The 13,352-nt window shown below is 40.4% G+C and overlaps 1 protein-coding gene across 5 annotated transcripts in view; it reads left to right on the top strand.

Moving 5' to 3' along the window:
• The window catches only part of zdhhc1 (zDHHC palmitoyltransferase 1), a 76,223-nt gene continuing 62,871 nt past the window's right edge, over positions 1-13,352 (top strand). For 2 of the 5 annotated variants that reach the window (XM_078544174.1, XM_078544169.1), the window contains exons 1-2: positions 1-118; positions 12,693-12,911. In XM_078544174.1, coding sequence (XP_078400300.1) covers positions 12,693-12,911 — 219 coding nt within the window. In that variant the 5' untranslated portion in view covers positions 1-118. Of the gene's footprint in view, positions 119-343; positions 476-7,643; positions 7,889-12,692; positions 12,912-13,352 lie in introns of those variants that run through there. The other 3 variants (XM_078544170.1, XM_078544172.1, XM_078544171.1) reach the window with 3 other exon arrangements.

The raw sequence follows: 13,352 nt of genomic DNA, 5'->3' as shown, positions 1-13,352 counted from the left end.
GCGCAGGCGCGGCGCAATCCATTATCAGGTCACAGAGGGAGCATTGTGACCCGGAGAGGAGAATGCGGCGGTAACCATGGGTGACAGCGTGCGGAGCGGCCCTCAACCCAGCTGAAAGGTAGTCGACTAATAGACGCTTTTCTGATAACCGTGTTGTAGAGCCGGCGGCAGAGCAGTGGAGCTTAAAGCGCCCGTAACCCGACCCTTAACCTGTGTCAGTGGGTGACGGTGCGGCATTATGAAGGGATTCCTAGCTTTTCAAAGCTGCTGAAAGGAAAGCGCCCCTTCCCCCCCCCCCGCCCCCTGCTCCCGGCCGGACCGGTGACTTGTTGGCGGCTACGAGGTTTCACGGTGCTCGCCCCGCGGTTCTTATGGCATTCAGATGGACCGGCTTCTGCCTGAAGGACCTCCGAGCCAGAGCTAGGCCGGAGCCACAGCAAAAGGCGAAGGCACCAGTGCCGCACCGTCAACTAAGGTGTCAATAGCCAATGTGAATTTAAATATCTCGCGTGCCATGTACTGTTTGTGTGTAATTATCGGTGTAGTGTAGTTTGGTATAGTGCCGTTTGTGTTAAGAACAATGAAGTGTGTGCTACGACATACTGCTATTGGGTGTTAAACAACTTGCGTTTATGCACTAAGGTAAAAATAAAAAACTGCGGATGCTGGAAATCCAAAACAAAAACAAAAATACCTCAGCAGGTCTGGCAGCATCTGCGGAGAGGAGCACAGTTAACGTTTCGAGTTAACGTCCTTGGCTTGCTGCATTGTTCCAGTGAAGCTCAACCAAACTGGAGGAACAGCACCTCATCTTCCAACTAGGCACTTTACAGCCTTCTGGACTGAATATCGAGTTCAACAATTTTAGATCATGAACTCTCTCCTCCATCCCCACCCCCTTTCCGATCCCCCCCTTTTTCCCCCAATAATTTATATAGATTTTTCTTTTCCCACCTATTTCCATTATTTTTAAATGTATTTCCATCCATTGTTTTATCTCTACCTTTTAGCCTATTTTGATTCCTTCACCCCACCCCCACTAGGGCTATCTGTACCTTGCTTGTCCTGCTTTCTATCCTTAATTAGCACATTCCTTAGATAATATCACCAACTTCAACACCTCTTTGTTCTTTTGTCTATGACATCTTTTGGTTATCACCACCTATCACTGGCCCTCTATCCAGCTCTACTTGTCCCACCCTGCCCAAACCAGTTTATATTTCACCTCTCTTCTATTTTTACTTAGTTCTGTTGAAGAGTCATACGGACTCGAAACATTAACTGTGTGCCTCTCCGCAGATGCTGCCAGACCTGCTGAGTTTTTCCCGGTATTTTTGTTTTTGTTTTGCGTTTATGCACTGCCTTGAATGTAGAGTAATAGGAACATTCCAGGTACTTCACAGAGGTGTTATCACAAGAAATGGATGCTGACCCAGTGAAAGATATTATTGGGACGGGTGACCAAAAGCTTGCCAAAGAAGAGAGAGCTAGAGAGAGAATGCGGGGCTCAGGGAGGGATTTTAAGTGTGATGCCTTGGTGGCTGATGGCATGGATGCCAAAGATTTGTATGAAGTGCACTAGTAATTTACTAATGTTAGCTGAAATCTCGGAAGTCTGTATTTATATTACAATTGGAGTATGCTTCGATTTTATATTAAGACTAAATTTATAGTGTAAATATGGAGTCAGGGCTTGACTTGATTCTGGAGGCATCCAGAGTGCAATACTTTCCTCCTGTTTGCCCTGGAGTTGGGTTGGATTGTAGATTGGGTTTACACAATGGGTTAAATTTTCTGAGCAACTTGCCCATACATATTTGGGCTTAAACATTTTAACACCTATACTAATACATTTACATTACAACTGTATGATAAACATACTTATTGTGAGTTTTATGCCATGATTTTATCAATGAAAACTTCGTGGAAGAGCTACCATGACAACATATATGTAAAAGCCTTTAACATCAGTGAACATCATTTGGGAATTAGGGAAGGGAATCCTCCATCCTTGCTTATATTTAATTCCAGATCCGTTCCAATGTGGTTAACTCATACGCACCCTCTAAGATGGCCAAACAAATCACTCAGCTGTATTCAAGAAGGCAACTCATCAGCACCTCCTCGCGGGCAATTAGGGATGGACAAAAAATGTGGCTTTTCCTGTGACACCCATATTCTGTGAATGATTTTTTTAAAATCCAGAACATTTCACTTTGTTTACTTTTCCCTAAACGCCCCCTCCCCCCACAGTGCCATCTGTCACGTGTTTTTATGTTTTGCTTTCACAGAGTGCTGGCCCTTGTTCTGCTATTAACACCTTCTGCTATATTAGCTTTATGCCACTATCAGCACCTTTACTCTTTACCACTATCATTAACACTCCCTTTGTCTTGTGTCCATGACATCTTTGTCAATCTCTCCTTAATTGTCACCTATCCCTGACCTTCTATCTCATTGCACCCCCTCCCAAACAGTACAAAATCCATCGCATTTCTTCTTCTTTAGCTCAGAATAAAAATATACCCTTGTCAATTAGTGATCTATAATGAAATTCTGCACTTATAAATTATGCTAATAGAAAATGATCACTAGCAGGAGCTACATTGAGCATGAAATAGATTCAAGTTTTGCTTTGGTTTGAAAGAAGACATCAATGCAGAAATACATCAGGTTTTAGGAGTGATACTGTTTTATGCATACTGTCACTTAGATTATAGATCACAAGCTGAAGATTCCTTTTTGGTTTGAAAATTGGACTTTTAAGAGTCCTTGAGAAAGGAATTTGATTGTTTAGAATTACTGTAGACTTGATGAATACTGTATAGTTCTTAAATAAAAGAGATTAGATGATATCTTAGAATTGCTATCTATTTACCCCACCAAGTCATTTAGATCATTGTTGGATCAGTATAATATCACTGTAGTTTGTCTGTTCAATGTTTATCTAACAATGTGAACCAACTTATTAAATAACGATTCTTTATATTCACTTTTAAAGACCATCCAGCACCTAATCACCATTACCAAACAGGATTTGATGCTGTTGATGAATCCAGGCATGTTGACAAAAGCCTTAGCTAAAGTTCCAAGAGAGGTCTGAGACAAAAAACTGATATTGATGATATGTTGCTGCTTGATCTGCTGAGTACTTCCAGTATTTTCCATTTATATTTTGAATTTCCAACATCCACAGTACTTTGCCCTTGTGTAATCTGATAAAATGCTTTGAAAAAACCTAAATGCGTGATAGTAACAAATGCTTGAAATATTTACTTGATAATCAGGTCATTAAAAGTAAGAACTTAGATTTATAAAGCACCTTTTGCTACCTCAGGATGGCCCAAAATGCTTTACAGCCAATGAAGTACTTTTAAAGTTTAGTCACTGTTGTAATGTAGGTAATACAGCAGACAGTAGTTGAGATAATGATAAAATGATCTATTTCAGTGATAAATATTGGCCACTGAGAAACACTCCTGTGCTCTTCTTCAAATAGCCATGTCGTCTTTTAAATCCACCTGAGAGGACAGACAGAGCCTAGGTTTAATGTCACACCTGAATAAGGACACGTCCAACAATTTAACACTTGCTCAGTACTGCAGTGAGGTGTCAGTCTAGACTTTGTGCTCCATGATGACTGGCAGATCATATCAAAAATCACATCCCTTCAGCTATTTGCAGTAGGCAGAGTACTGACTGTACTTAACCAAAACCGTGTTTGCAAAACTCAGAACATAATGTCTAACATTAGATGTAATTGTGTCTTTAGGCAGCAATGGCTGATCAATCCCAAGTGTGCTTAGACTTGCAATAATGACCAATTTAAGATCATCAATCGGGCTCGCAATGTAGTTCACTTGCGCTTGCTGGAAGCTACATATATTCACACGCAGGGACTTGTCCTCTGCGGGCAAAAGGAATAAGTCCAGACATTGCACCTTTTAGAATAAACAAAATCGTGGAGAATGATAGATCCCTGGTCAGCACCAACTTGGCAATCAATCAGCACCCCTTTTCTAATGCAGTATAAATTGCTGTTCCCTTTGAAATTTGGCATTCTTGCACTTGTCCTGATGAGTGCAAGAAGAAAAGCTTTGACAGCATGCCTTTTTTCAGCAATAATAAATTCGTCAAACATGATTTCACTTTTGTAAAACCATGTTGAATCTGATCATATGATTTTCTATATCCAGTAGTAATGATTGTTATGAACTCCAGTAAGACACAAATCAAGCTATAATGGCTACAACAGCAACAAAAAAGCAAAATACTGTGGATGCTGAATATCTGAAATAATAACAAAAGATGCTGACTCAGTAAGTCAGGCAGCATCTGTGGAGAGAAGCTGAATTATTGTTTCAGATTGAGATGAGCTTTCGTCAGAATATTAAACCAAATGTTCTGAATCTTTGGACCAAATCTTTGAAAACAATGACGAAACAAAAGTTGTATTTCAGAGTTCAACATTTATATGTATGTCTGAGTCGTTTTGAGGTGCTTTGCATTTGTAATGAATCATGTTAACATACAAAGTCTGAGATTTTGATTTGCCCCAAGGATAAAATGCAGAGCTAGGTGTTTTGTCTCAGTCGTGACTCAATTGGTAGACTTTCACCCCCTGAATCAGGAGGTTATGAGTTCAAGTCCCACTCCAGAGACATGAGCACAAAAATCTGGACTGCAGTGCAGTACCGAGGGAGTGCTGAATTGTTTGAAGTGACATGTTAAACCGAGGCTCATCTGCCCTCAGGTGGACGTAAATGGTCCTGCAACATTATTTCATGGCTAATATTTATCCGTCACATCAAAAACAGATCATCTGCTCATTATCATATTGCTGATTGTAGGAACTTGCTGTGTGCAAATTGGCTGCCGTATTTCCTACATTACAGCATTAACTACACTTCAAAAGTATTTCATTGGCTGAAAGGGGCTTTGGGTGTCCTGAGGCTGAGAGCAATTCAATATTTAAAATAATCTAAAAGCCCAAGTGGCAGCCATTTGAAGTGCCAATTAATTTTGTAGAATAGACTTGCAAAATCCAGTGCTAATTGGTGGGATGGACGTCTAATTTTCAGTGGAGACTGTGTACCACCCCTCCCCCCCCCCCATCCAACCCGGCAATCATCTTTTAACAATAACAGCAATGAGAAAACATAATATAACGATTGTAATAACATCAACTTCTGCCAAAGACTTAAGCTGCTCCATTGGAGTTTAATTGGAGTTAATTCAACAATGTGTGTTTACCATGTTGGTTTTTACTTACGCTCCACCAAAAAATCTCTTGCATCTTCTTCTGTTAGCTCATTTATGAAGCCTCAACAAACAGCAGCAGATTATTCAAAATTTCACTTCCAATTTCACTTTTTTATTTGGGTGGAACACCTTAATACAGAAGTAGCAAAATAAAACCAGCAGGTTTAGCTTTCTCCAAGTGTTTTTCCAACTTTTTAATACCTTTGCTATTGTTGTCCTTAAAGACCAGTGCAAAAGATCCATCTTTGAGAGTCTGCTGATCCCTTCTTTATTATCATTCTCTTTTCACTTTTTCTTCACTATGATCATGAGTAGTGGTTGAAATCTCATTCTAATGTGAGGTTTTGAGTCTTTTTCCCATTTTGTTTGAAAGTTAAGGCTTGATTTATCCCATTCAAAGTCCACCCACTAGCACAGATTTTAAAATTGTGCTCAAATGTTGTTTAGAATCAAATGTTTGTCCTGTCTTTCATATCTTCTGGGTTGCTTGCTGAGCTGCATATAAACTGATTTGTATTGGAGATGGTATCTTAAAGGGTCTTGAAGCAATTATGTTACAAACTGACTTATTGGCTGGCATTAAGGCAATTTCAGAGGGCATATTTGGCCATTTCAGCCAAGGCTCAGTGAGTAGCGAACAGCCTTGCCTTTGAGTCAGGAGGCTGAGAGTTCAAATCCCATCCTAGAGCACAAAAATCTAGGTTGACACTGCTGTACTCAGGGAGTGCTGCTTTGTCGGTGGTGCCATCCTTTGGTTGAGACCTTAAACCAAGACTCCATCTGCTCTCTGTGGATGTAAAAGCTCCCAAGGCGCTTCTATGTTCTTCTTCAAAAGAATTACAATTGGTGTCCTGACCAATATTTATCCCTCAGTTGACATCTCAAAAACAGATTATTTGGTAAATATCACATTGCTGTTTGTGTGCAAATTGGCTGCTGTGTTTTCTACATTTCAATAGTAACTGCACTTTCAAGTGCTTCATTATTTTGGGACATCATGTTATCATTAAAGGGACCATATAAATGCAAGTTTTTTGTTATTACTTACAGTCATTCAGGAATGAGTGGGACTTGTGCCACATGTAGGTCACACCCTACAGGTGGCAGTTTACCTTCCTTGAAGGATATCACAAGGTCATTTGTTTTTCTGTTGTTAGCCTACATGTTCACAGATTTATTACTGAATTATTACAACATGTCATGGTATACTAGCACAGAAACATAGACAGATACCAGAGAAGGCCAATCAGCGACAAGTCACTCACCAACTGAGCAGTGTTCCTTTTAAATTTTCATGTGTGCGTAGCCAGTTTTTTTCGATGTGTGTGGCTGTGTATACGTGGTATTTAACACAGGACAATGCCTGTGTGGTACCTTCCAGGCTGATGCACTTTGCACAGCTTAGCAGGGACATTGATACTGAGACCTCAAGTCCTCTGCATTATTTACGATGCTTAAGTCAAAAGTGCAAAGGAGTACTCACAATCTGCAGCTGCAGCTATCCATCTACAGAACAGCAATATCAGCTTGCATTTCTATAGCACCTTTATTGTAGCACAGCATCCTGAAGCACTTCACAGAGGTGTTAGCAAGCAAAAATGGACCCATGGTAAAGGTTTGGAGCCCAGCCCAGAGAGCACTGGAATGTATGAGTCGGGTGATGATGATATGACTTAGGCAAGGTCAGAGGGGGCCATGTTACATAAGTGGACAAAGGAGGTTTTTGCCATAGAGTTGACATCAAGTCAAATAGAACACCCAGGTTGTACAAATCTGGGTTAACCTGAGGCAGTGGCCAGGAAGGAAGGTGGAATTGTTGGTGAGGGAAAGGAGTTTGTGGTATGAGCTATAGGCGATGACTTGGATCTTTCATTTCAGTGATGTGGCAACATTCAAAAAGCTTGACACTACCAAGATGAGCCAGTTTGTTTGATGGGTACACCTGCCCCTAAATCCTATCCAGCCCTTCCGTTAGCAGCACACTAACTGCAGTATGCATGTCCTACAGGTGTACTGCAGAAAGTCACTAAATATTACTTTGACAACATCTTTATGCTCTGCGACCACCAAGAAAGTAAAGCAATAGCTTCAGGTCTCCATCACCTCCAAGTCAAATACTATACCTTCACCACAGGGTCAATATCCTGAAATTTCTTATTAATACCATTTTGGGAGCACTGTCAGCAGCAGTTCAAGGAGAAGGCCAGCCATCACCTCGAGACAACTAGTGCTGCATTATAAATTTGGTCTTGTGTGCATTGCCTACATCTCGAGAATTTTTTTTTAAAAAGATAGTTGATTTAAAATTAAAAATCAAAAACTAAACTCTTGCAACAAAACAATTGAGTAACATTTTTCTTCCATCTGTTTACCAACTTCAGTGTACAGCCAAACCATGCTAGACTAAATAGTTTGAAGAAGTTGTTGAATGACAATGAGGATCCTGAATTTATACCTGTAGAGATGGATGGACAGCAGTTTTGCTGATTTAACTGTCTAGAGATCCACAACTCCTCATTGGCAATTGCCCTGACAATGTTAATAGTGCTCAACTCCATTCAGGGAAATTATCAACGGACTGAAATAAACCCAAGAATGTTGAAAGATATAAATCAGAAATATTTAGGTAAGTGTCATTTTTGATAGAGCTATAACATTTATAGGCATAACTACTATTGAAGATTATGTATTTATAAGTTATAAAGTTAACATTTATTTAAACGACATACTTGATTTTTAAGAATTCACACTGAGAAAGCTCATTGAGAAGCCCCATATTTATAATTGTTAGTGCAATGCTGCAATGTGTGCGTTCAGTATCACTAATGGTAGTGACATTGCATTTATTGTTTTCCATTCATATTCATCTAACATTTTACATCTTTAATATTTATGTTGAACCTATGAGGCCATCATACCACTAAGTTATTTATTTTACTGTATAATAGATTTATTTTGTTTTAAAAAATTGGACATTAAAGAGCGCTGGCTGTGTGTTTAGTGGAAGTTCTTTTAGACAACAGTCTTTGAATCCGTCCCCAGGGTAGAATTGTGTATTTAGTAGGACAATAATTTGATGTATTCAAACCTGTTCTGAGAGCAGCCTGAATGGAGTGGTCCACATACCTATAGGGACTACTGTCTCTTGGTGCAAACAATTAGGGAGGAGAAATAAACGTTGCTGCTCAAGTCGCAAGGTGCTTTCTCATCACTTTTTTTTGAGATTTTTCTCACTGACGAGCTTTAGAACCAAGAAAGATTGGATTGAGAGAGAGAAAAGAAACAAAGAAAAAGTTTTTTTAAAGTTAATATTCCATTTTACATTTTTTAAATTCTCCAACAACAATTAATACCTGAAGGAATGAGATTCCACATTTGTAATAGGTAATTTTCAATGCCAGAGCGACTTCTTGGCAGTAATTATCATGCTATTAAAAGGTTACTTGTGCTTAAATTGCCAAGACCTAACTCTCTGTGGAGAGTTTAGTTCATATCTACCTCTCAAGTATAGCAACCTTACAACATTCGATGCTCATTAATGACAGCAAAATGCTGATCTCACAGAGCTAACAGTGGTGCAGCACAACTCAATCAGCAAATTTTGGATCTTGACATTTTAACCATGCATCTCCTTGATTGAAGTTGCAGTACCATTTACACATAAATAAGGATGAGCACCATTAGCCTCACCTTTATTTTCACAGCTAAATCTTGACCACTGCATTCTCATGTAGATATCTTTGGCTGAAATTAGGAGTCCAGTGCCTGTATCACTCCCCGGGTAGCTTGGGACAGGAGAACATTGGTAAGATGGCAAGATGTTTACTGTGAGATGTTCTGGAACACTGTGGCATAGAAGTCTGCAAATTCCTTTAACAAAATATTGCAAATACTTGAAATCAGAAAACAGAACAGACATGTTGAGAATGCTCAGCAGGTAAGGCAGCATTTGGAGAGAAGTGTAAGCCACTCAGTGTTTTAGGTCTAAAAGTGCTTTCCTCGGGACTATACAATATTAAAGATAAACAGCATTTAAAAAGGAACAGAACAAGGGGAAGGGGAGAAAAACAAAAAAAAAAATTAAGGGTTTGGATGGAAAACAGGAAACTTAAAAGAACAAAGTAACGAAAACAAAAGAAAATATAATGAGGCAATTCTAAGAAACTTACAAGGCACAGGGTGCAGATTGCTAACGAGGGATTAGTAGAAAGGAGTTTGTAGTACAGTTGGGTGACCTGTGCATTTTCAGTGATGGTCTGCTTTTTTCTCCCACCAGATTCCTAGGCATTTGGAACTTGCTGTGCCTTGCCGGTTTTCCATGCTTCCTTTTCTATCTGACCCTTTTTTTAACTATTGTCACACTATCCTTTGTCTCATGTATAGGAACATGTGCTTCTCAACTTTTTCCCACTGCAACCCCATTTCGAGGCTTCAAAATTGCCATGACCACTCAGAGATCTGTGAGAACGGTGGGATGGGGTGGAGGCACCTGTGTTGTAGTGGGGGGTGGTGTTGGGTGCAGAATTTCCAAAGATTTTTTCACATACTTTTTAAAAACTTACTTTTTCAGTGGATTTCTTGGTTGTGACTAGTGGGGTACCGCAAAGATTAGAGCTTGGGCCTCAGCTATTCACAATCTATATCAATGATTTGGATGTGGGGACCAAATGTAATATTTCCAAGTTTGCAGTTAACAGAAAACTAGGTAGGAATGTGAAGTGTGAGGAGACTGCCATGAGGCTTCAAGGGAGCTTTGACAGGCTAAGTGACTGGGCAAGAACATGGCAGATGAAATATAATGTGAAAAAATGTGAAGTTATCCACTTCGGTAGGAAAAACAGAAATGTAGAGTATTTCTTAAATGATGAGAGATTAGGAAGTGTTGATGTCCAGAGAGATCTGTATGTTCCTTGTTCATGAGTCACTAAAGGCTAGCATGCAGGTGGAACAAGTAATTAGGAAGGCAAATGGTATGTTGGCCTTCATTGTGAAAGGATTTGAGTACAGGAGTAAAGATGTCTTGCTGCAATTGTATAGGTCCTTGATGAAACTGCACTTGGAGTATTGGGTACAGTTTTGGTCTCCTTATCTAAGGAAGGGTATACTTGCAGGAGGGAGTGCAATGAAGGTTTACCAGACTGATTCCTGGGATGGTGGGATTGTCTATGAGGAGAGATTTAGGAGTGTATTCTCTAGAGTTTAGAAGAATGAGAGGCAATCTCATTGAAACAGACAAAGTTCTTACAGGGCTCATCGGGTTGGATGTTTATCCTGGCTGGGGGCGCGGGGGGTCTAGAACCAGGGGACACCATCTCAGTATATGAGTCAGTTAGGACTGAGATGAGGAGGAATTTCTTCAGTCAGAGGGTGGTAAGTCTTTGGAATTCTCAACCTCAGAGGGCTGTGCAGGCTCAGTCATTGAATGTGTTCAAGACAGAGATCGATAGATTTCTAGATAGCAAAGACATCAAGTGATATGCAGATAGGGTGGGAAAATGCTGTTGAGGTAGAAGATCAGCCGTGATCTAATTGAATGGTGGAGCAGGCTTAACAGGCCGAATGGCCTACTCCTCCTATTTCCTATGTTCTTGCAGCAGGAATCAGGCCTCAAGTATTGGCCGTTTAGGCCACGCCCACCATCAAAAAAAGTGAGGATTTAAAGGGGCCTCCCAGCTGTTAACATTCAGTTGGAGCTCCACGGCAGCCATTACTGCTGCAGAGCCTGCAACCCCAGAATCTCGTTTCGCGACCCCCAGCTTGGGAAGCCCTGACCTAGAAAGCTCATTTGCTGCTCTTCAAATAGTGCAGTGCAATCTATCATCTCTACTGCTGTAGGCAGACAAAGTCTCAGTATAATATTCCAGCTGAAAGATGGCACATCTGACAATGCTGCACTCCTCTCAATGTCTGAACTGCACTGAAATGTCTGCCTGTGATCATGTCCCCCAAGCCTAGAATGTGTAGTTGATTCTGGAGTTGATTTTATTTGGGTTTGAGTAAAATCTTTTCTCTGTGGGCTTGCTTGACTTGCTGTTCATTTACACGGCCTAGGTCAATAAATTGCAACTGTATTGGTGGTAACTTTCCCTGGTGTGCCCAATAATTGCTAGGACCTTGTTTAACAGAAGGTAGAATCTCCTCCCATTAGTGCTATGCTTTCCAGTGTGAGGAAAGTGAAAGGAACGCAGAAGTGAGGACTGTGAAAACATTCTTACATGGGACGTAGCTGTTGAGTACTGTGATAAGCTCAACTGGCCTCCTTATTAAGATACAATGCCATTCTCTCTGGGGATGGTCCTTATAATGTGGAGGAAATGCTTGTTAATCAACATGGACATTCCTGTGCTCTTGGATAAATAAATGACTACCTTTCTTTGGTTTACCAAGCCCTTTGTGAGTTTGATATACTTTGAAGGGGTCACAATTATCCCTCACAGAAATACCACAGATTTTCTTCCATCTGGTTGATTAAGACTGTAGATATTTGGGGACATGATTTAAATTTCAGTCACCTTAGTGCTGTGTATGCAGGGGCCTAGATATACCTGGCATTGTTTGCATGCTGTCAATAGATAAAGGGGGTTCCCTAGCAATTGTGGATATACCCTCCCATAGTGGTGCCTAATGCTCCTTGTAAGCTGTGCAGCAACCTGAAATTCACTGCGAACAGTTGGCCCCTTTAGGTTAGTGTGCAAAAAGCTTTATAGGGACTGACACTTAAATGAATCACCCATGCACTTCAAAAACAATATTAGAGGGTACATTGATGGTGCCCTATGTTATTGAGGTTGTTCCCTTTGACCGTCATCCTGTGTTTATTTCCAAACCTTTCCCTTGGGTTTGTCGCCATCAGTGTGTACAGTGTTGTGTATACCTTTCCCCTAGTTCTGTATTCAAAATGAGTTCTCATACCCTCTTCTGCTTCTACTTTCTGTTGAGATTCCACTGTTTCTCATCTAGTAATCCCACATCAATAGTGGGCTATTGTCAGGAGGTGAGTTACTTGCTGCAGAATTCCCTGCCTCTGACCTGCTCTTAAGCTGCAGTATTTATATGGCTGGTCCATTTCATTTTCTGGTCAATGGTAAGCTCCAGGATGTTGATGGTGGTGGATTCAGCGATGGTAATGTTATTGAATGTCATGGGCAGATGGTTGGATTCTCTCTTGTTGGAGATGGTCATTGCCTCGCACTTGTGTGGCACGAATGTTGCTGATCATTTATCAGCCCAAGCCTAAATGTTGACTAGGTCTTGTTGCCTGGTGGCCTATATGTAGCTCTTAATTGCCTTCTGAAGTGGCCTCATAACCACTCATTTGCATCAAAACACTGCGCTGAAGCAGCTCAAAATGATAAGCTGTACTGCTATGGTACCTGTTTTGAGATGGAAAAAATTGCTTACACAAGTGACTTTTTAATATTTTCTTGCAGATGAATTTCATCAATAAGAGCAGCAATAAAACTGCACCAGAGAGGAATATACGTACTTCAGCAGTGGACTCCCATCATCGCTCAAGGACCAATGGCTGGAGTTGGCCCCTGCATCCGTATCAGATAATGTGTTGGATAGTCTACCTCTACTTTGTCATTGTTGTTTTTGGCATGTTTATTCCTCTTCTTCCATCTCACTGGGTACCTGCTGGCTACATTGTATCTTTTTATATGGAGATATAAAGCTCTATCATCCTATTAAGGACAGCTTATTCCAGAGATTGTCATTGCTGTCTATACTCTACATACTTAAGGAAGTGGTGGTACATTCTCCATTATTGTGCAGTCTTGTCTGTTTCAATTCTTTGTTGCACCTTTGACAATTTGCCTCTTGTACCAAAGCAAGTTCAGGAATGGGACAGAAGATTGCACAGTTTGTGTAATGTTAATGATCACCAAATTTGTATAAATTTAAAATGAGAAAGAATACCAGTATAAGTGTGCTATAATCTTTATGTCTACAATATATAGAATGCATTTCTTTGTTAAATTGTGCAGATTTAGCAGACTTAGATGTAGTGATGCACAGCATAAAGTATTGAAGAGAATGCAAGGGCATCCTCACTGCATGGTGCAAGTGGCTGAAGGTTTCCATCTGTC

Source organism: Cetorhinus maximus, chromosome 6 (genome assembly GCF_964194155.1).
Source record: "Cetorhinus maximus chromosome 6, sCetMax3.hap1.1, whole genome shotgun sequence".
Taxonomy (NCBI): Eukaryota; Metazoa; Chordata; class Chondrichthyes; order Lamniformes; family Cetorhinidae; genus Cetorhinus; species Cetorhinus maximus.
This window is presented reverse-complemented; position numbering and strand designations above follow the sequence as displayed.